Here is a 23,120-nt window from a genome sequence, read left to right as displayed (position 1 = left end):
CGCCGCACGAGTCTGATACTACCCTCTGCGTCAACTTTCCATTCTTTTACATATTACCAAGTAGTTTTATATAATTACAAATTATTCCCATTACTAAATTAATTTCAATTAAACCCCCAAAGACTGAATTATCATGGATTTTCACTTCGCCGCCAAAAAAAATTATCAGCTAATTTACAGCTCCAAAAGCTCACCAATTTATCACCTATATATATGTATACTAATATACATATATATATATAGACGTATGGTTGCATGTTACAATATACATTTGATAAGATTGTATGCTATAACAAGGGCCATTATGAAAGAGTGATCGATTTGTGGTTCCACGTCCATGGTCAAGACATCTTCCCCGAGATCCAAGCCCTTTGCCGACTGTTTTCTTCTCACCTCTGCGATCATTCTTCCGAATTTGTCCTCGACTCTCAAAACGGACCCATTGTTGTTCATAATCCGGTATCTGCACGGCTCATTTCTACGTAGTCCCGCCGTAATTCTGCATGTCGATGATGATGATGATGAGATCCTCAAGTTCTTTCTCATTCGGAAATCTAGTTTTGTTGGTTCTATTTTCGGAGATCTGTATCCTTCCCATGATTTGAATAACCCGAATCTCTGTGAACAAAATAAAAGATGATAAGGAATTAATTTAACATCGCAATTATTAGGGGTAGACATTCATAAATCGAATAGATTCAAACTTTCTCGAACCGAATTCAATATAAAATTATAGGGTATACTTAAAAAAATATATTAAAATAAATGTAAAACCGAAATCTATTGGAAAATATATTGAATATTTTATCAATAATAATCGACGGATTCTGATATAAAACCAAATGGATTCAATTTTTTTTAAAATGAAAAAATGGAGAACGAAATCGAAATGGGACCTTAGTGATAATGAAATTATAATAATAATAATAATAATAATAATAATAATAATACATACATACATACATACATACATACATACATACATACATACATACATACATACATACATACATACGGTAATGAAGTAATTAGTAAGTTCGTACCTTTTTACGTAGAGTGAACAAGACTTTGCCGGACAAATCCATGAGATAAACTTCGGAGCAGCTCTTGCAATCGTAATTATCGACTCTATATATTATGTTCCCTTTCGCATCAAAGACGGTGCATCCTCTTCCATTGAACACGAGCGATCTCATCCATATCGTGAAACTCTCTCGCTCCCTCGTCACGTGACTGTCTTCTTCTCCGGCTCCCGCCACCGCCGCCGCCGACAACTGAGGATGAACCTTCGCCATTTCCTCCGGACAAATCTGGTTCTGCGATGAAGCTTTGGTCCGATGATCGTGACACGGCTTATATATTTGCATATAACGTATGAAAAAGCTTTCGGACGAAGAGATATCACATATGATTGGTCTCTGTGCGGAAGTCTGAAGATGGGTTTTTATATGGAAATGTTTTTTTCGGCTATCGTTGTGATTATTTTTAATTCGTATTAATAATTAATTGAGGGTTATTATATAAGTTTAAGGGGTGTTCTTATCTCGTTGATCCACGTGTTTATTGCATTATGGAGCTAGGTCTCATTACATGGGCGATCCGATCTTTTATTATAAGCCCTAGCAAAAGTGCTATTCATTATTATTTTTAAGCATAAATCATGATATTACATCCCTATGAATTTGACTTGAGAAACGATTTGTTATCTCTACGGATTTGTACGAATTAAAACTATTTATTTTATATTATTTTTATATATTCCTGCCTACACATGTTTAATTTTGGAAAATTAATTATTAGGGTGTAAAATGGGCGGGCCGACCCGGGTTCAATTCAGGCCTAGAATTTTTCGGCCTGCCCATTTATTTTTCTGACCTAGAATCGATGGTCTAGAGTCCAGTCCTATAGGATTTCGGATGGATTCGGGCCGGACTTCGGGTTTATAATCAAATAAAAATATATTTTTTCTATGATGATGATGATGATGATGATGATGATGATGATGATGATGATGATGATGATGATGATGATGATGATGATGATGATGATGATAATAATAATAACAATAATAATAACAATAATAATAATAATAATAATAATAATAATAATAATAATAATGTGAAACATTAAAAAAAAGTAAACATAGTATACAAAAACATTATATGATGTAATTAATTTGAAACCAGTAGAAAAAGAATCAATATGTTCATATGCAAACGAAGGTTTAAAAATATATATATTTAAAAGTTTTTACACTTTCAAAAATATAAATTGATATATATATATATATATATATATATATGATGTAATATGATTACAAAAATAAAAGCTTCTGTCATTTTTAAAATTGTTAATTGGAAGCAAGATAAAACTTCGAAAAAAAAAAAAGAGACACACATATATATATATATATATATATATATATATATATATATATATATATTGTTAGGAAGGAAGAGAAGTTGCTCGCAAGTTTCCAATTTTATATTCCTCGTGCATATGTCATCGAAATACGTACTAATTTAAAATATATCACGAAATGCTCATAATTGGTAGTAGTATTATTATTATGTAATAGAAATTATTATTATTGTTCCGTACATGGGAGCATATATGCGTGTTTAATCCGAGAAAGCAAGATTAAAATGATCTAACAAATCTTTGATTAATGAACATTTGAATAATATAAAACACCTTGGATTTTCGGAATAAAATCATAATATCCTAAAAAAAACAAATTCAGGAAAATATGAAATTGGTAGGTATCTTTGTCCGTGTTAGGGAAGTGGAGTTGAAGTCGAATGCTTCTGTCAGAAATCACATCCAGGTTTTAGGTATTAGGCGGATAAGCGTCAGACATCATTACACTTTTGTCTCTTCTAATTTGTTTTAATTTCGTGTTTTCCCCCTCTAATCTAATTGTGATTATCGTGTTATAGTTTAGTAATTATGTGCGAAGAAGTCCAATAAAAAATGTCTTACTTTTTTTTAGCAAAAATAAAATAATTTATGCTCTTCGGGGAGCCCAAAAAATGAATGTGATTTTGTGGTTGTAGAAAAATAATATAGTGACATGATTATTTGGTTTGGATATTTAATATTGAAATAAAATGAATAATATCTAAATATGTTTGAATTAATTGGATATATTATTTTTAATCGAATTTAGTTGAAATACAACAATAACCGATTAAACGAATGAAAAAAAATCTTTTTTTTTACAAAATTGAATAAAGAATCTGAAATCAAATCAAAGTTTTAATATAAAAAATTGGAAAAATATATTTTTAAAATCCAAACCGAACCAAACCTATTAATAAAAAACTAAACCGTTCTTTTTTTAATATAATAATATTTCTGAATTAATTGGTCCAAAATTAATTTTAGAAATCTTGAAAATGAATTTAAACAGCAAGTTGGAGAATAATATTTGATCTCGCAGATTGATATTCTAGAAGTATTATCACACAACAATTATTTTAGAAAATTGTCACAATTTTATCATCATTTTCACAATGATATTTTAACCTTTATTTTAATTTCTAGAGTATACTTTTTTTAATAAAAATATTCGGTTTCTGTCAATTACCGTAGAGATTTTATCATGGCACTACAATTGGTTTTCTTTGTAACAACATCCTTATACTATATTTTAAAGTGTTTGTTGTCATATGAATATTGTCAAGATTAATGTGCAACTCTTTTCTTTTAATAGTTTCTATAATTAATCATCAAAACATTTCAACAATACTAAACATGGAAATTATCATTATATACACATCTGAATCTCGAATTTATTAGAATATAAATTCTTTTATCTCGAATTAGTTCTATTTAATTTGTATTAGAATATGAATACTTGTCTTCAACAACCGCCTAAATTACAAATTTATATGTTTACAAAATATTTTATCTAAACTGAAAAGCTACACAAATAAATTGTGAAAACCTGATCCGAGAAAAGGGTTTGGTGGAAATAGGTTTTATAATATTTAATTATTATGAATCTCGTACCTTTTTATGCAATAACTATGAATCAGTTTTACGTTGAATTTAAAGGATCAAACACTTATCTTTATAACGTTGTTCATCGTAATATGATATTTGTAATAGAATCATAAATTCATATGATATTTGCATCGAATTCGTAAAATTCGTATATCCATAATTTTTGTTTGGTTTCAATTTGGCATTTAATTAATTAGGTTGAAAAATTCGGTTAATTTGTCTACATCTCTTTGCACTTTTACCCAATATACTACACGCATTATCCTTTTATATTTCTTAAGTTCATCGACTTTGCTAAACAATACAAAAAGGGCACCATTTGACGTATTCAATGTCGCAATAAAGAGTTATATCTATATCGATCGGGTCCATCATATTTTATATTACATGTACAATATTGACATACATCTATATATATATATATATATATTTAATTGTAACTTTTGTCCCTCCGATTGCATCATCTTACTACAAAACCAAGTTAGATGACACACTCTTGTTCTTTTGACGTGAGCCCTTTTGTGTCCCTTTTTGACAAGATAAGTATCGACTATATATATATATATATATGATATACCGACATAAAGACAAAAACTTTATTAATTATGTTACATTAATTATAATCAAGTGTGCTAATTACTTAAATTGTAATGGTAGGTATCCTAATCACGCTTTTCAGGAAAATTTACGTTCTAGTTTTATTGTGGCAAAAGGCCAACTAGTTCCGACCTTTCATGTTCTATATGAACAATTTGGGCTTAGATTAAACGTTGTTTAAAAGATTGACTCCGATGATTAATAAATTTATAAAAATGCTATTATAGAGAGCGTGGCCATTTCTGATTTTGGTTTGGTTATTTTCGAATTTAATTTTTGTTATTGTTTACGTGGAATTATATATATATATACACAGTTTTATCTATTTTTGGTTTCGATTGGAATTTGAATTTTATTTTAAAAAAATATTTATTTTTTTAAACTTTTCGTTTTCGTTTGTTTTTAAAAATTTATATAGTTGTTTTTTAAAATTAAATGGCTTCAGAAATATATGAATCAAAATGATGACTATTAGTGCAAAATTAAGTGTACTTTTGGATTAACACTATATTTAAATTTTAATTTATCCGATCTAAATGATCACTTGAAGTTTCTAAGAGGCATAATCATCAAAATAATTTTTCAAACACTTAAAAGGTATCATTCATGAGAATGTGGCATGACATACATGTAACGTAATAATTTAAGATATAATACAAGCTAACCAATAAGAAGTTAAACAAACATATTCTTACAATAATTATAAAGCCATACCAAATTTAGAAAAGAAATTACATTTGACCGTGGCCATGTGGAAACTATTAGTCCCTAGATATCCAAATTAATGATATTTTTTCAAATGTTATTTTGGTAGATATATATATAATAATAAAGTGAACTACTGTTTTATGATCGTTATTAAAGTTTTCTTTTTCACGAAAGAATCATTTTATGCTAACAAAAATAAGACTATTGTCTATAAAATTTTGAAGTCTCGTAAATAATATAATAAACTATGTTTTATTAATTATAGAGACTAGAAAGGCACTTGGAAAAATTAAAGAAGCCATAGTTTCTTAGTATTTAAATTTCTTGATTGATCTAAAAATATATATACTGGGTAATTATTCTAAATCATCTCTACAGAATAGCAGTTATTTGACGAAATTCTGTCCAGTTAATATCGACATTTAGAGTTGGATTAATTTATATGATTGTGATTAAAAAAATCATATTATTTATTTTTTTATTTTTAAAATATTTTTTGGAAGTGAAAAAAGCGAGAGAGAGGCCCTAAAAGCTTAGTTTAACCTAAAGGCTTAACTTGTTTGGGTTTCAAGAATGTAGAAGATATTGGGCTTCGCTTTAGGCCCATAAAGTCTCTCTCACGGCCCAGCTCCTTTTTCCCTCTGGATCTTGTGAAAATGAAAACCACTTTCTATTATAGAAAGGGAAAATCTGCCTCTGGATCCGCATCTTGGTGGCTCCCGTGAAAAAGTTTCGACCTTTCCACTTACCCACGTAGGGAATTAACCAAATGATATATATATATATATACGGATGGTCCATCCAGTGAGAATCTGTGTGTTTCCCCTCTCAAGTCTTGCTCTTGCTCGTACAGATTCTTGAATGTGGAAAATCTCCTATTCGGAAGAACTGTCAAACGGGTTTCTGATCGGGTCATCTTGGGCACCTTACGATCTCTACAGTCACAAACAAAGTCTTGTTGGATCGAAACTTGATTGAAGCAATGGCAATGGCCGATGTTTGTGATAAATATGAAACAGAGCAGAGAGATCTTCAGAGAAAAAACCATGTATGTTTCATTATTCTGTAATGGTTTTATACAAATACAGCAAAACAGGAAATGAGCTTTTTGCGTAATGGATCCTGAAAATCAGAAAGAGAGGAAGAAGAAGACGAGAGAAATTGTGGAACCTTTCTGATTTTCATTAAAATGAGTAAAAAAGTCAACAATGGTCTTTTATACATCCGAAAAAGACTAGTATGGAAACCCACACATTAAAATGACTCTATTACTCCCCCTCAAGATGGGACGAATAACGAATGTAGACCCATCTTGCCAAGCAAATGCCGAAAATGATCCACATATAAAGGCTTCGTTAAAACATCAGCAATCTGATCCTTAGTAGAAACATGCAGTGGTTTCAAAAAACCAGCCTTCAACTGATCCCGAACGAAGTGGCAGTCAAGCTCAATATGCTTGGTGCGCTCGTGGAAAACAGCATTGTTGGAAATATGAATGGCGGACATATTATCACAAAATAACGTGACAGGTTGCGGAAACGTGATATTCAAGTCATGCAGAAGAGAAGATAACCAAATCAACTCACAGGTTGTTTGCGCCATTGCACGATACTCCGATTCTGCACTGCTCCGAGAAATGGTCGCTTGCTTCTTAGATTTCCAAGAAATCAAGGAGCTTCCAAGAAAAATACAAAATCCAGTGACAGACCTCCGAGAATCAACACATGCTGCCCAATCTGCATCCGAAAAAGCACTCAGTCGATGTTCATTATCAGCAGAAAAGAACAGACCTTGTGCAGGAGCTGCTTTCAAGTATCGCAGAACTCTGGTTGCTGCCTGAAGATGATCAGACCTTGGAGCAGACATATATTGGCTCAATTTGGTAACAGCAAACCCAATATCTGGTCTTGTTATAGACAGATAAATAAGCTTTCCAATAAGCTTTCGAAAAGGCAATGGATCATCAAGAACCTCACCAGAAGTTTCAGAAATTTTCTGCCGAAATTCCATAGGTGTAGATGCAGGTTTGCATCCTAACAGACCATGATCTTCGAGCAACTCCAACGTGTATTTTCGTTGACAAACAGAAATACCTCGTGAAGATCTAGCCACTTCCAAGCCCAAAAAATACTTCAAATCTCCCAAGTCTTTAAGCTGAAACTTGGAACTAAGAGCATTTTTCACTTCAGAAATCAAAGTAACATCATTACCAGCCACCAAAATGTCATCAACATAAACTAAGATAGCAACAATAGATCCTTCTCGACGTTTAACAAACAAGGAGGTATCTGAAGTGGATTGCACACAGCCAGCAGCAAGCAATACTTCAGTTAACTTGATATTCCACTGTCTACTCGCTTGTTTTAAACCATAGAGTGACCTTTGCAGTTTACAAACATGATGAGAAGGTATATTCTCCCCCTTAAGCGATGCATAACCTGGTGGTAATGACATATAGATTTCTTCAACCAAATCACCATTTAAGAAAGCATTTGAAATATCTAACTGATGAATCACCCACTTTTCTGATGCTGCAACAACAAGCAAAACCCGAACTGTTGTCATCTTAGCAACCGGGCTAAATGTCTCTAAGTAATCTATACCCTCAAGTTGAGTATATCCCTTCGCTACTAATCGAGCCTTGTAGCGTTCTACAGATCCATCAGGGTTAAATTTAGTTTTAAACACCCATTTGCAACCAATAGGATGTTTACCCTGAGGTAATTCACAGACAGTCCAAGTTTGAGTCCGATCTAGAGCCTCAAGTTCAAGTAACATAGCCTTCTTCCATTCATCAAATTTTACAGCTTGGGAATAGGTTTTTGGTTCAGGAATAACAGAGGTGGAACAAACAAAGTGTCTGTATACAGGGGAAAGATGGTCATAGGACAAAACACAAGAAAGGGGATATGGTGTATTAGGCTGTATTGGTGGTGGAGTTTGGTGTTTAAGTAGGTAACAATGGTAATCTGCAAGATAGCCAGGTGGTTTCACATGCCTCTGTGGTCGCACATTGTTCTCAGCATTCAAAGATTGGATTGAATCATTGAAAGATTCTGGAGAAATAGAATCAGAAGAATGTACATCAGATGAAGATGTTGCATTCTGTAAAGAAACAGGGGACTGAAAAATATCTGAGATGGGAACTGAAGGTGGATCAGAATCATACAGAACAAAAGGTGATAAAGAAGATGATGATTCAGATGAAAAAGATGAATCAGAAGAACGAAAAGGGAACACAGTCTCATGAAAGACAACATGCCTAGAATACACCACTTTCTGAGATTCAAGTAATAAAACTTTGTAACCTTTCATACCAGATGGATATCCCAGAAAAACACCCTCTTGAGCCCTAGGAGAAAACTTGTGTCTGTCTTTAAGTTGAGTAGAAACATAACATAAACATCCAAAGACCTTTAAATGTGCATATTCAGGTTTAACACCAGTGAGTTTCTCAAAAGGAGTTTTAAAATCAAGGAGAGGAGTTGGAGTCCTGTTTATAAGATATACTGCAGTGAGTATGCAATCTCCCCAATGAATCAAAGGAATATTTGACTGAAAAAATAGGGCACGAGCCACATTTAAAATGTGTTGATGTTTTCTCTCAACAACAGAATTTTGTTGAGGAGTATAAGGACATGATCTATAATGAAAAATACCTTTGCTGGCCAAAAAATCTGTAAAATTCAGTTCAGGAGCATGATCAGTCCGAATTGCTTTTATTTTTGAATCAAACTGTGTTTCAATGAAAGAGACAAAGGCTTTGAATTTGAAATGAACATCACTTTTATTTACTAACAGATACACCCAAACTAGGCGTGTACAATCATCAACAAGTGTAAAAAAATATCTGTGACCATCAGATGTTGACAAATGAAAAGGACCCCACACATCCAAATGCACAAGATCAAAAGGTTTTTCAGACATATGACCCGAAGAAGGAAAAACAAGGTGTTTTTGTTTTGCTTTAGGACAGACATCACAATGAGTAAAATCAACAGAATCTGGTGTAAAAGACAGCTGAGAAGTTCTTCCAAGAGACTGTATTCGGAGAAAAGATGGATGTCCCAATCTTTGATGCCAAAGATTGAGTGGAGCTGAGGTGAGTGCAGAGCAAAGAGAAGGCTGAAAAGAAGAGGTCGGTGTCTGAACTGAAGACTCCACATCCAGAATGTATAGATTGTGGAGCATCTTACCCTTGCCAATCATCAAGGCCTGAGTAAGGTCCTGAAGAATGCAAGAATCAGATGTAAAAGTCAAAGAAATATTGTTGTTTTTGGTTAAAGCACTCACACTCATCAAATTATATTTGAAAACTGGTACAAATAACACATCTGTCAAGGTCAATGAATGAGAAACTTTGACTGTTCCAGATTGTGTTACAGAAAAAGTGGCACCAGTGGGTAAAGTAATGGTGATAGGAGGAATCTGATGAAGAACTGAGAACAATGAGCTATCACAACAAACATGGATACTAGCACCTGTGTCTATGATCCAGACTATTGAGGGAAAAAAAAGGTCAGGTTCAAATGAGGATAAGATAGGAAAGGAAGAAAGATGAGTACCTGGTGAATTAGGCATGGGAGTATTAGCTGTAAAATTTGAAGTCATGGTTGAAAGACTATTTCCCTTGATTTGAGTTGAGAGCTGTGCTAACAATGCTTGTGCTTGCTCCAAAGCACTCGGATTTGAAGTGAATGCATTATTAACCATAGCAACAGACTGCCCCTCTAGACCAGACGGATTCTTCACCAAATTGACAGAGTGTGGACGTGTTTCACCAGGCTGAGGTCTCGGCTTATTATAAAACTGTGGCCTGGGATTCCAACTATGCTGATTACTTGGAGATGATGACCTTGATCCAGGTGGATAGCCATAGATCTTGTAACATCTATTGACTGTGTGTCCTGCAATTCCACAGTGTGTGCAAATAGGACGTGTTCGAGGACCACCACTTGGAGGAACAGATGGTGTAAAGGATCTAGGTCGTGGAGCAGATGCAGATGTTTGAAACACTGCTTGCTCTGTAGAAGTCTGTAAGTTTAAACGCTGTTGTTCTTCCTGTGCACACATACTATACACCTTAGACATATCTGGTAGAGGATCAAGCATAAGAATCTGTCTCCGAGCCAAATGATATCCTTCATTTAGACGCATCAGGAAACGAACAACGTTACGGCGTTCATAGAATTCAATCCACTTTTGCTGATAATTGCAAGTACATCCTCCACATGTACATCCACGACAATTACAAGCAGGAATTGGTTCAAAATTTCTTAGCTCTTCCCAAAGGAGATTCAACTTCGTAAAATATGTGCGCAAATCCATTGATCCTTGATATAAGGTATCTATCTTCTGTTGAATGTTGAAAACCTTCGACACATTATTCTGTTTGAAATGTCGCTCCAAAGTTTTCCAAATCTGAGCTGCCGAATCTAAAGATACTACGAGACTCGAAATATCTGGAGCAACAGAATTGCAGATCCATGTACTGACTAGATCATCGCAACGAGACCAAGTCACAAAGTCCGGATGATCAGGTGGAGGTCGAGGAACGGTACCTGTGATAAATCCGAGTTTGTTCTTCAGATTCAAAGTCTTCAGCACAGATCGCGCCCACACATTGTAGTTAGATTCATCAACGAGCTTCTCAGATATCAAATTCAAGCTGGAGGTGTCAGCTACATGCAGATATAACGGATTCAGATACGGATCTGAAACTGACGAAGTTGTCGAAGAAGATGAATTTTCTGGAGCTAGATTTGGTGCAATCGGTGATCGGAAATCGTTCGACATCGAGAACCAAAGATCAAAGAGAAAAAGACCAAATCAAAAAATAAAAGGATGAAAAAATTTTATGTGCTCTGATACCATTTTGTGTAATGGATCCTGAAAATCAGAAAGAGAGGAAGAAGAAGACGAGAGAAATTGTGGAACCTTTCTGATTTTCATTAAAATGAGTAAAAAAGTCAACAATGGTCTTTTATACATCCGAAAAAGACTAGTATGGAAACCCACACATTAAAATGACTCTATTAGAGCTAAAATTGGGAAACTGAAAATCGCAGCACTGATATTACGGAAACAGAACAAATATACAGTTGCCATATTGCGTTGAAACAATCCTGCATATACGCAATTGCCGATTGTCTCAATCCCGTATCCTCCGTAATAGTTTGTGAGTAGTAACTCTTGGGCACTTTCTCATGGTCCCTCATCAATGGCCTGAGTGTAAGTTTAGTGTAGAAATGGGTTTTTTGACAAAGGGAACTCCATTCTTCACGCGCGATTCGTCTCTAAAGATCGGTTTTCCCTCACAGATAGATATTATTTTTGTCCAGTGTTTTTAGATTTTCAGTCATTACAGTAGATTAGTAGGTGTCTGTTCCATGTACACAACCGCAAACCAAGTTTGTCTTAAAAATCTTTTGTCAGATGGGATCTTCATGTTCCTTCTTTTTACAAGTGAAACAACTTACAGAAAGTCTACAAAAGAAGCAAATGTCTGCTTCTTTTCACACGGCCTTTTCTGTACAATATGTTATTCATGAGGCCATTATGGGAACAGATTTAACACAGAAAAGGAAATCGATGGTTTCAGGTAAACTAGAAGAGGTTGAAGCTGCTCCATTTGATCATCATCAACCCTTGTTGCGGAGAAGGCATCTGTTGGTGATTCCTCCCCGAATCTATCAGCTGTTGATAACTGCGTTGCAGGAGATCAAGAATCTCTGCCTCTCTGTTCCATTCCACACATTGAAAAACAGTTCGATTCAATTTGCTGTTATCCTTCTGGGTCAGATACGTACCATCTACACATGTCTATATACATATATATATATATAACGAGTGTGTATCTTACCTTGAGTAACAAGCTATTCTTGAAATCTGTGGGAGACAGCGAGGGCCTTCATCGTAGCCTTCGCATATGATCTCGCCGTTATCATCTCTGTAACAGACAATACCTTGCACTGGATCCTCGAAAACCTGGTTTCAAGAGCCATTATGTTTTTGTCAAGTGAGTCGTGTCCAGATCCTCAAGAAAACCGAAACCTAGTTCTGAGAACCGGGTTTTGCCAAGTGGGTTCCGCTCAGATTCTCAAGAAAACCGAAACCCGTTATTAAAAACCATGTTTTGCCAAGGTGGTCATCATGCCGATCATTCGAAAAGAGAAAACAGACAGAAAAAGGGTTCTCACCTTGTTCTTGGGGGAGAATCTGACAGGCCGAGGGTAAAGAACCTCCACTTTCTTGATCTGTAATCGCTTCTGTTGAAGCATCGAAGTGGTTCTTCTTACAGATTTGGGAACAAGACATGGTTTCTGGAGAGGAACACAGATCCGACACGAATTTGCCATCGCCATGCTGCTTTGTCAAAACTGTCTCAGAACCAGATGAAAACAGCCGCTTTAGATCAGTTTGTAGCCTAAGGGGGTTGAAAACGGGGGAATAAAATTGTTACAACTTTGGGTTTTCATTGGTCCGTTTTAAAAAATAATTTGAGAAAACAGCGTCTGTGTCTCGGTATTATTGAAAAAATGGTGGGGGTTTAAATAGACATAAGGTACAATAAAGAAGATGATAATAAAAAAAAAAAAATTGTTGATAAGAGAGCCACTATGAACAGGTAAATGTCTTTGTCGTGGATCCATTTAAATGACTGTAATAATTTAATTTGTTGTTTGTTTCTTATAATCTTTTGGTCTAGCAAACCATTGGCTGGACTGTACTTTGGGTTTAGTCGTTGAATCGACACCAGGCAAAAATAATATATATAAGCTATCATATTGTATATATATTTTGATTATGTATGCGTTCATGTATGTGTGCATATTTATATATATATGTATGTGTATCTTTGTACTGTGATTGGGTGAATAATATATACAGTCAATAATCGTTGATGGAGTTTGATAACCCACGTATCGTGTAAGACACGTATGCAAAATGTGAAGATATGTGAGATGTCATATATATATATATATATGTCCATTATAGTATTAGATGAATAATATATATACCATACATTGTCGTTGACGAAGTTCTGATAAGCCAATTTATTCAAATTATATGTTGTGTGACACATCATAAATAAACTGTATATATAGTCTTATATGGTGCGAAAAGAAAAGAATCAATAGTTAATTATACTTCTTTTCTTTCGAAATAATTTTAGAAAATTTTATATTTTTTATTCAAGACATTTTATAAAAATATTATTCATCAATTAGGGATTCACATACATGATTTCTTTATTAAGTTAATCATACTTTATTGTCTACGGCCCAATCATGTGCGCTTTGGTGACATGTCAATTACTATTTCTTTATTTGATATATAATAACATGTCATATTATTAATTTTATAATGATTATTAGAGCAATGATTAATTCAAATAATAAATAAAAACTCCGGTAGGGTTTGTTCTTAGACATGGAGGCATCATCGTTGGGAAAATGTCTTCGTCCCTCCTTACGTCAATTAGGTGTTCGAAATTAATATTTTATCATATGGTGAACAGTTATTTCTTCCCCCAGTTTGATTTATCTGTCTAATCAAAGATTAAATTACACATTTAATAATCACGAAATTCTACTTGGAAGAAGTACACAAATTGCTTTTTATATTTCTTCTAGTACATATGAATTTATTAATGAGATAATTGAAAAAATAACTATGCATCTACAAGTATTGAGAATAATAATAAACTCTCCTTAGTTTTTTTTTTTAAAAAAAAAACTATTTTTGTGGTGTCAATGTTTAGTTTTAAAAATCTGAATTAAGGATTGGTATCGTGTTGAATAACATATAACTTTATTTGATGACTTGAAACTAAAGTTTCAAAATCAAATTTATTAAATCCTAACTAAATATAAAAACAACCGAAATTTTAAAATATACCGAGCTCAATCCTAAAAAATATCAATAAAAAAAAAATAACAGACTCAAATTCTAACACAAAAATCAAATATGTATCATTTTTTAAAAAACTAAAAACCCGAATACAAAAATAATGAACGGAATCAATCCCAAACATATAATATTTGCAACAAAAAAATATTAATTTTTTTTTCTAGATTTTCACTGCTTTAGGAAGAAAATATTAAGAATACGTGACTCACAAACAACTTTGAAATTGGAGTCCTAAATGGACATTATAAACAAAAATATATTCGAGTAATGGAATAATAATATATCGCATTAGGTCTGAAGATGTGTGGTCGCAAAATCCCCGCCTCCATTAAATCAAAACTCGCAACCCAATAAAGAAACTAAACCAAATAAAGAAATAACGATATTATAATATGAATCTGTCATTTTCTGGCTCGTCCACTTATATCGTGGATCGCTGGCCTAACTTATCTGTATGAATACGGTCACATATTTTTTAAAAGGCCCCGAATATTCCATTTGCAATGTTATATATTATCCAATAACAATTGTATAATATGCAGTCCAATAACATTTGTTGCGTTCATAGTAATTATGCAAAAAAAAAAATATCATTATTCCGTTGTAAATAAATAAATAAATAAATATTAGGTTTGTAACGGAAAAGCAAAATAATTATTGGGCTTATGGGCCGAAACTTTGGCATTGTTGCAAAAGTCGGTGTTTGAGATTATTAGATAACGAAGAAAAATACACGAGCAAACAAAATACATGGATACGGAAATTAAGGATACATATGATATGAAACACGTAAATGAGATATAACATCACCATTACATTAGTATAATAAGTTTTCCATGCATGGCTATGGCTTGACACATGTTAACAACACCATCGTCATCATCATCATCAGTAATGGCGAAACGTTCGCCTTATTCATGCACATAACACAACAGCAAGAGCTCTCACAGCTCATATCTCGAAGATCAAAGATCGAGTTTGAACGGAAAACCAGTACCCTTTAGCCAGCTCCCACCGTCGATGAACGGACCGGTGGTGAACTGCTCGGCCTCTTCTGGGTCTGTAATTACCTTGAAGCTCTTCCACTTCACCCTACGTTTCGTATTTGCTCCCATTCCTCTGTTCTGATACTCTCTGAATGTAAGGTTGTCCAACTCGAAGGTGACGCCCCAGCCTTGCCAACCATCGGGTCGGAGCAGGTCGGAGATGTAGGACTGCATCACGACGGACCGTGCGAATTCCCTCTCGGGACGACCGAGATACGTCGTGGAATACAGCCAGTGGTCGAGATCGGAGGCTTCGATCCTAGAGTTCTGGATCACGATCCCCGTGTCCTGGTTCTGGTCGGACCGAGACTGGGCAGTGACGATGTTGTCGATGAACAAGAACTGTTGGCGAACTCGGATGTCGGAGCCTTGGAAGAAAGCGGCGGAGTTTCCGTAGATGATGTCTCTGTTACCGGTGATGAAACAGTCGGCGAAGAATTGGCGTTTGGATTGGACGTGAAGTGTGCGTTCGTAGCTGGAGAATCCGCAACGGTAGAAGGCCGATTTGTCGGAGCCTACTCGGAGGGCCACGGCTGCCCCGTTCCCCGAACCTCCAGTGTTCTCGAACGTTATGTCACGCGCCAAGAACCCCTCGCTTATCACCCCTGCACATTGCCATTAACATCTATATCGTAATGTTTTCATTAGGAGAATTACAATAGGTTTATTTTCATATAAATTTATCATTAATTTATACCCGATGGTCAATTTGGTGAATACAAATTTATAAGTTTTCTAGGGTTTGAGTACTCAAATGTAGGATGTCAATTTTGACCCGAAATTCGACAGGAAATCACTTGAAAAATATCGGGTTTCCGTCCTAAATTTTTAGAATTTAGAGGTCAAACTCAAATCGGGTTTTGAATCGGTTCGAAAGAACGGTTTCGTTTTTTTAAATTTAGTAAAAAATATTTTTTTTAAAAATGTTTATAAAGAAGGGATTGAATGGATCGCCCGGCCCTAATCCAAAATTGAGTTCTATGGGGTCAGATTTCGGGCTTGTAATAGGCTCGATAAAAACCGAGTCGGTCCAAACCCAAACTCGAGACCTTCGGGTCGATTGTAGGTTCGGGTCGGACTGACCCGATTACACCCCTAGGGATATGTACCCGAGTATCGCAAAATCGGGACCAAGATATTTCAACCATAAAACCTGCGAGGGTGAGGTTAAGATCGAAATCAATCACCCAAAAACTCGGATACTTGATGTGAGTCTACCCCTGTTACTCTTATATCTAACTATGACTTGAAAAGGATTAGTGAACGTTACCAACTGTTGCAGATTGGAATGGTGACCAGCCATTGGCGACGCTCCTATTTCCGGTGATGAAGGTGTGAAGGCGGCCATCGCCCACGACCATTATGTTCTTCCGGTGACCCATCACCCTCACATTCTCCCTGTAAACTCCCGTCTTTATCCTTATCACACACCTCTTTTCGTTATTACTCGGCGCCGCCTCAACCGCAGCCGCCACCGTCGTGTAATCCCCGCTACCGTCCTCTGCCACGACCGCGTCCGCCTTCACACTCTCTGACTGAAGAAGCTGCCTGTTAAAAGACAGTATACTACGGAAAGTTAACATTTGTTTTTTTTTTTCAGTTGTGTTTCATATCCTCAATACCTGTCTTCCTCTGAGAGCCATAATGGCCACTGGTCTCCGTCCACGTGGCCGCCACCGGAAACTTCCTCGATGATATTTGGACCTGTGGAGGTTCCATCCTTTAGCTTGGAGTTTGATATGTCGGTGGTCTTGATCATGGCGAGTGCGATGCTACACAGACGCTCTACATGTCTCTACAAGTATATATCGTCTTCGGTCAATCGCAACGTATATATATCTTATAATATGCACACAAATATTATATCAAACCATCAAAATTTTAAAATATGCAAATACACATGTTTATACATATACATATATATGTACTTGTATATACGAACATATATATGTATACCACACGGTCCAAGAAGGCATTGCGAAGCATAATATCGGCGAGATCATTAGAGAGCCGTCGAGGCAAATATCTTGATAGGTCATGGCAGAGCTAATCAGTGTATTGAGATCTCTGGCCTGTTGCCCCCGGAGATTTTTCTCGTTAGGGTACGACCGGAGACCCTCCATGGCCGCGTCGATGTCATCGAGCGACAAGTCAAAGGTCTCCAAACAGTCGTCAACCGCCATCTTTGCCCTGTTCGTAAGTCTTGTACTCCTCATTCGGGAAAGACTCTTCATGGCCAACTGGTTATGTTTCACTGCCGTGGCGGTCGTGTTCAACACGATCGCGATAATGTCCTCACGGGACCCCGCGGCCACGGCTGAAACAGTGGACACGCAGAGGTGTGGATGTGGTGTGGAGCTACACGCAGAATTTGGGATTCCGTGGGACGAAGAGGTTGGCTCGCCGGAGTTACCGCTCGCCAGAGAAGTTCCGGCGACAGTGGAGAGGAGGAGCAAGGCGGTGGAGACGGCAGGTAAGAGTATGAGTTTCATGTTTTTGTTTTCTTGAGATATTTCATTTCGGGTATCGAGTTTTATAATTAATAATTATTTAGGCATGTGATTGTTGTGTTTGTTATTCGATGACGTTAATATCCAAACGTCGAAAGATATGAATACAAACGACAATTTATCGTAACCCAAAAGACCGAACTAGCCATGTTCAAGGAATCTTAACAGTTCAAAGAACACGTGTTTTAAGCCTTGTATATATATATATATATATGTATATATAGCATGATTATTATATCTCATGATTCCGTATATTATATGGATATTTACATGTGTGTATCAACGTATATACATATTAGGGTAATTTCTACTTTTGCAAGGAAGGAATGGTAAATTAAACTCTGAAATTTGAAGAAATAAGAGAACTTTTTATATGTTTATATAGTGTTCTACCAATTAAGAGACGTTAAATATCTCACGTATTCCATTCTATATCTATCGACTATCGTGCATGCAAAGTCCATGCCATTCATTTCAACAAATCTATTAGAAATGTTCATTATGTCATCTCGTTGACATCTAATAACCATAAATAAATTTAGCATATAGGAATGAATTTAATAAGTGCGTGGCCACCTCACCACGAGGTGTAAAAATAATTCGCATTAATTTATACAATTTTGAGTAGGAAATTCGAATTTCAAGGCCGAGTTGAAGGCACGATTATTTAGTGCGAAGGCTCGTGAATATTAATTTGTCCACAAGGAAAGCAACAATACGAAGAGAGAGAGAATGATGGGTTCATCTTCTATCGTAGACCAATCCATCAATATTTCATTTAATATATATATATATATATTCAAACGTACCCAAATTCGGTTAATCGATGCGAGTTGCACTAAAAAATTTAACACACCATCAAATCCAAGCGGGAGGTGGAATATTCACGTAAACTTCTTCAATTTTGTGAGAAATTTAATTAGATCAAAAATTCGTTAAACTTTCGTATTATAAAAAAAATATGCTATTTGTTTTATTGATTATACATGTTTCTCTACCTAGGGAGAAGTTTGAGGTTTAAATGCTTATCTCAATATAACTTTCAGTTGGAATACTTATTTATGCAGAATACAAAATTCTACATATTATCATTATCATATTACTGTTTCTAAAATTATTTATTTATATTTAAATAAAATGTTCGAATATTATACACAGTCATTATATATTACAATCATTAACATAAATAAAAACTTCAATAATTTTCTACTCAAGTATCTACTAATGAAAACATTTTTTTTCTAAAAGTAATCTACGTGGAACAACTAGGAAGGTTAAATCAAATGCGATAATCACTATATAATTTTCTAATTACTTGGTTGAAAATGCATCATTGAAACTTCATGTTGATATAGCAAGAATGTAATTTTAGATTGATATTTAATTATATAATAGTAAAATTACCAACAAACCACCAGTGGTCTAGTGGTAGAATAGTACCCTGCCACGGTACAGACCCGGGTTCGATTCCCGGCTGGTGCACCATGTAATTTGAACTCCATTTTTTAAATTATTTTTTTTTAACATATACATAAAATTTAAAAACTTGTACAATTGTCAATAATTGCATTATTTTTATTTTTGTCTATAGCCAACTGTAATTTGGATAGAAGAAGTCCGGACAAGTCGCAAGACCCGAGACCCCAGGGAACTGCACAGATGGAGCAGTGGTCCGATCAAAGACCGAGAGAGAAAGGGAAACCGGTCGAAGGTAACCAGCCTCCACCACCAATGAAGCGGCCAGCGGTGTATTGCCCAGCCTCGGCGGCACTTGTAATTACCTTAACGCCCTTCCACTTCACCCTATTTTCAGTCTTTGCCCCCGCCCCTCTGTTCGCGTATTCTCTATACGTCAAAGTGTTCAACGCAAAGCTCCCGTCCCACTCGTGCCAGCCTTCCGGTCGGACCACGTCTGATATGTCCGACTGCATCACGACTGTTCGTGCGTATTACTTCCACGGACGGCCCAGATACGTCGGGAAACTCCCTTTCACGGACTGGAGATCCGACGTGGCACCGATCCGACACTTCTGGATAACGATCCCTGTGTTCTGGTTTGGGTCGGCCCGACTGGAGGCCGTGATCATGTTTTGCTGTCCCCGGTTCGGTCTCCTCGCGTGGATGTCGCAGTCTTGTAAGACGACAGCTGCGTTTCCGAAGATGAAGTCTACGGTGCCTGCAATGAAGCACCTGCCGAAGAATTGACGGTTCGAGTGGACGTAGAGAGAGTCTTGATACGCTATCACGTTGCATCGGTGGAAGGCCGAGAGGTCCGAACCGACTCGTAGCGCCACCGCTTGGTGCTTCGACGGCCCGGCAGTGTTCTCGAACGTGATATCACGCGCCAAGAACCCTTCTCCAACCACGGCTGTTCCAAATTTGGGAAAAAAACACGTTAGTTTAGGTTAGTTGGCAAGTGTTATATATGTTACACATTGAACGTATAAATTGAATTTATTACTCGGGCAGAAAAATGGAATATATATTACGCTATTAATTCTTTACGTAGAATAAAAGAAATACAATCTAGAGAACCTACCTTCTTTTAATTAGTCCGTGATTTTGTTCAATCACGGAATTTGATTATGAATATACTCCAATTCACAAATCACGATCGACTAGATATTTCATTATTAAAAATATTCAGATATAATTCATTTTATTATATTCGTTATTACCCATCAATATGCTGGACTCATGGGTTATATTTTTTATAAACACAGAAAATCGGTATTTAGCATCGTTAATTTGTTAAAATAATTAATAAAAATCATATATTTTTTCTAATACCAAAAAATTTAAAAACATAAAAAAATGAGTGTGCTTACCAACGGTGGCAGATCGGAAAGTGGTGCTTCCATCAACGACGTTCCTTCTTCCGGTGATAATAGTCCTCTTCCCACCGTCTCCGATGAACATTATGTTCTTCTTCCTGCTCGGAACCTCCACGTTCTCTCTGTAAACACCAGCTTTTATATGAATCACGTACCTCTTTTTGCTGTTCTCAGGCGCCGCCGCCACCGCTGCTCCCACCGTCCGGTAGTTTCCGCTTCCATCGGTGGCCACCGTGACGTCAGCCCTAACCTTAGACGCCTGGAGGAGCCTCCTTTCCCCGGCCGAGAGCCACTCTGGCCACCCATCGCCACCGTTAACCTATAATGATTTTATTTTGTAATTATATATATAATAGATTAGGGTTAATTTTATAATGTTTACAAAAAAAAAATTATATAACCTCGGTCTCCTCGGTGAGCTTCCGGTTCCGGTGATTGTCGGCCGGCCTTAGCTCGGAGTTGGCGATGTCGGTGTCGGTCACGTTCTTCGACATCGCTAGTGCGTTGCTGCACAAGTAGGGGTGGGCGTTTCGGGAAACGGTTCGGGTTCGGGACGGAATAGATCGTGTAATACCCTAATTTTTTCAATTAATTAAAGCTTAAAATATATTAATATAATAAATAATATTATTTTTATTAATATATATAAATAAGTAGGTGGGCATTAAGCCGCCCACGTTATAAATACATATATATTATATAATAAAATAAATATACAATGGCTCTACCACTTAAATATATTAATAATATTTATAAAAAAAATGAATAAAAAAAAAGATACTCTCTCCTATAAAAGGAGGTGTCGTGGTGAGGGAGAGAGCAAGAGTGAGAGTGTTTTTTTTATTCATTTTTTTTATAAATATTATTAATATATTTAAGTGGCAGAGCCATTGTATATTTATTTTATTATATAATATATATGTATTTATAACGTGGGCGGCTTAATGCCCACCTACTTATTTATATATATTAATAAAAATAATATTATTTATTATATTAATATATTTTAAGCTTTAATTAATTGAAAAAATTAGGGTATTACAATCTATCTCAGAGCTTGTATATATGTACAAAATTGTTGATTAATTCGGGCTCGTTGAATATTTATGATTATTTTATATGCATGAATTATTGTGTTGATTTAATATTTTAATAACGTTCAAAGTCTGGACCAGGTCGGAATGGTCCCACACCATCCAGACTGAGGTTCCAGACAAAGAAACATGAAAAATTTAAATATGAAAAAAGATGAATGATGAATTATGGGCCAAACGGCCTGAATTCAGGCCGATCCTGTTTTATAAAAAAAATTTATTTTTAATAAAGAATAATAATAATAAATAAATAAATCAGACAAAAGGATCGGACGGTCCATAAACTGGACCAACTCGAACCGCCAAAATAATAATAATAATAATAATAATAATAATAATAATAATAATAATAATAATAATAATAATAATAATAATAATAATAATAATAATAATAATGATAAAAAAAATAATATTAAGAATAATAATAAATAAATAATAGGGCAAACGATCCAGAAATTGGATCGACTCAGTCTAACCTTAAATTCAAAATTTAACCAAAATATGACTAAATTTGGTTCCAAGTGGACTACACATAGTTCAAACCAAACGCTACGACCGGATAAGTACCAATCTCGGGACGAGCCGAACTGGTAATCCGGACGGGCCAGAACCTAGTTTGATCGGATCGATGATTTAAAAGATTAAATAAATCTTAAAAATATAAGTAAAATAAATAAGAACAAATTTAAAAGAAATTATGTTTGACCGTATGTACGGTAAAGAATAATGCATGACTGCGTGTGATTCGAGAATCTTGTCAGGGTAGATGGCATAGCATTGACCTTACTTGGATGGGTTCGGATAAAGTTCAGTGTGCGATTGTAGATGGGTTTCCAGTAATATCACGGTGATTGCCTTGACTGTAAATCTTCGCGGTATGATATTCGATCTGGATCGTTCCCTGACGAACGATTATGGCATCCTACGACTCACTTATTCGGGTTTGCGTGTGTCACTCGAATACGTGACGAGGAAGTACAGTTCTTTGGCAACCGTGCCATGGAACAGACTTCGGGTTTTGCGTGTGTCACCCGTTGATTGACAAATAAACCTGAGATCTGGGTAGTTGCGTGTGCCCCCGGTGAGATGGTACGGATATACTCTGAAAGACTTGAGCTTGGGTCTGATGAGTATTTTTCGAGGCGGATGGTCGGCGAGGGGGAGTTAGCATAGAGCTGCTTTGCCCGGCAGTCGGCGGCATCGGGAATCGATGTCTGGAGTGGGTATGGAGATGATCGGTACCGAGAGTCGTGATATCGGTGACCGATGAGGAGTATGAAGATTATGAGGTCCTCGCTGCCTTTCAACGGGTGACACACGCAAACCCGAAGTCCGTTCCATGGCCAATGGAACGTTGGCGCGGTTGCCAAAGAACCGTACTTCCTCGTCATGCATTCGGGTGACACACGC

At 35.8% G+C, this 23,120-nt stretch overlaps 3 protein-coding genes, 1 non-coding gene and 1 pseudogene across 4 annotated transcripts; 1 reads left to right on the top strand and 4 right to left on the bottom strand.

Annotated features, from left to right (window-relative positions):
* Positions 1-123: 123 nt before the first annotated feature.
* LOC104822617 (protein LURP-one-related 11) lies at positions 124-1,419 on the bottom strand. The gene is made up of 2 exons (XM_010553885.1): positions 1,044-1,419; positions 124-618 (listed from the first exon to the last, which is right to left on the bottom strand). The coding sequence occupies exons 1-2, from the start codon at positions 1,365-1,367 to the stop codon at positions 259-261; spliced, it is 684 nt and encodes a 227-aa protein (XP_010552187.1). The 5' UTR covers positions 1,368-1,419; the 3' UTR covers positions 124-258.
* A 10,305-nt stretch (positions 1,420-11,724) lies between these two features.
* LOC104822615 lies at positions 11,725-12,845 on the bottom strand. Its single transcript, XM_010553883.2, has 3 exons — positions 12,513-12,845; positions 12,176-12,300; positions 11,725-12,052 (listed from the first exon to the last, which is right to left on the bottom strand). Exons 1-3 carry the CDS (start codon positions 12,675-12,677, stop codon positions 11,920-11,922), a joined length of 423 nt encoding a protein of 140 aa, XP_010552185.1. The 5' UTR covers positions 12,678-12,845; the 3' UTR covers positions 11,725-11,919.
* Positions 12,846-15,007: 2,162 nt separating this feature from the next.
* On the bottom strand, positions 15,008-17,309 carry LOC104822614 (pectinesterase-like). Its single transcript, XM_010553881.2, has 4 exons — positions 17,229-17,309; positions 16,895-17,067; positions 16,543-16,820; positions 15,008-15,877 (listed from the first exon to the last, which is right to left on the bottom strand). The coding sequence occupies exons 1-4, from the start codon at positions 17,256-17,258 to the stop codon at positions 15,192-15,194; spliced, it is 1,167 nt and encodes a 388-aa protein (XP_010552183.1). The 5' UTR covers positions 17,259-17,309; the 3' UTR covers positions 15,008-15,191.
* A 1,884-nt stretch (positions 17,310-19,193) lies between these two features.
* TRNAG-GCC lies at positions 19,194-19,264 on the top strand. The gene has a single exon. It is a non-coding gene; the product is annotated as a tRNA-Gly (tRNA).
* Positions 19,265-19,327: 63 nt separating this feature from the next.
* The window catches only part of LOC104822611, a 24,719-nt pseudogene continuing 20,926 nt past the window's right edge, over positions 19,328-23,120 (bottom strand).

The sequence above is a fragment of the Tarenaya hassleriana genome, unplaced genomic scaffold (assembly GCF_000463585.1).
Source record: "Tarenaya hassleriana unplaced genomic scaffold, ASM46358v1 Cleome37, whole genome shotgun sequence".
Taxonomy (NCBI): domain Eukaryota; kingdom Viridiplantae; phylum Streptophyta; class Magnoliopsida; order Brassicales; family Cleomaceae; genus Tarenaya; species Tarenaya hassleriana.
Note: the sequence above shows the minus strand (reverse complement) of the source record. Positions and strands in the feature narration are given on the sequence as shown.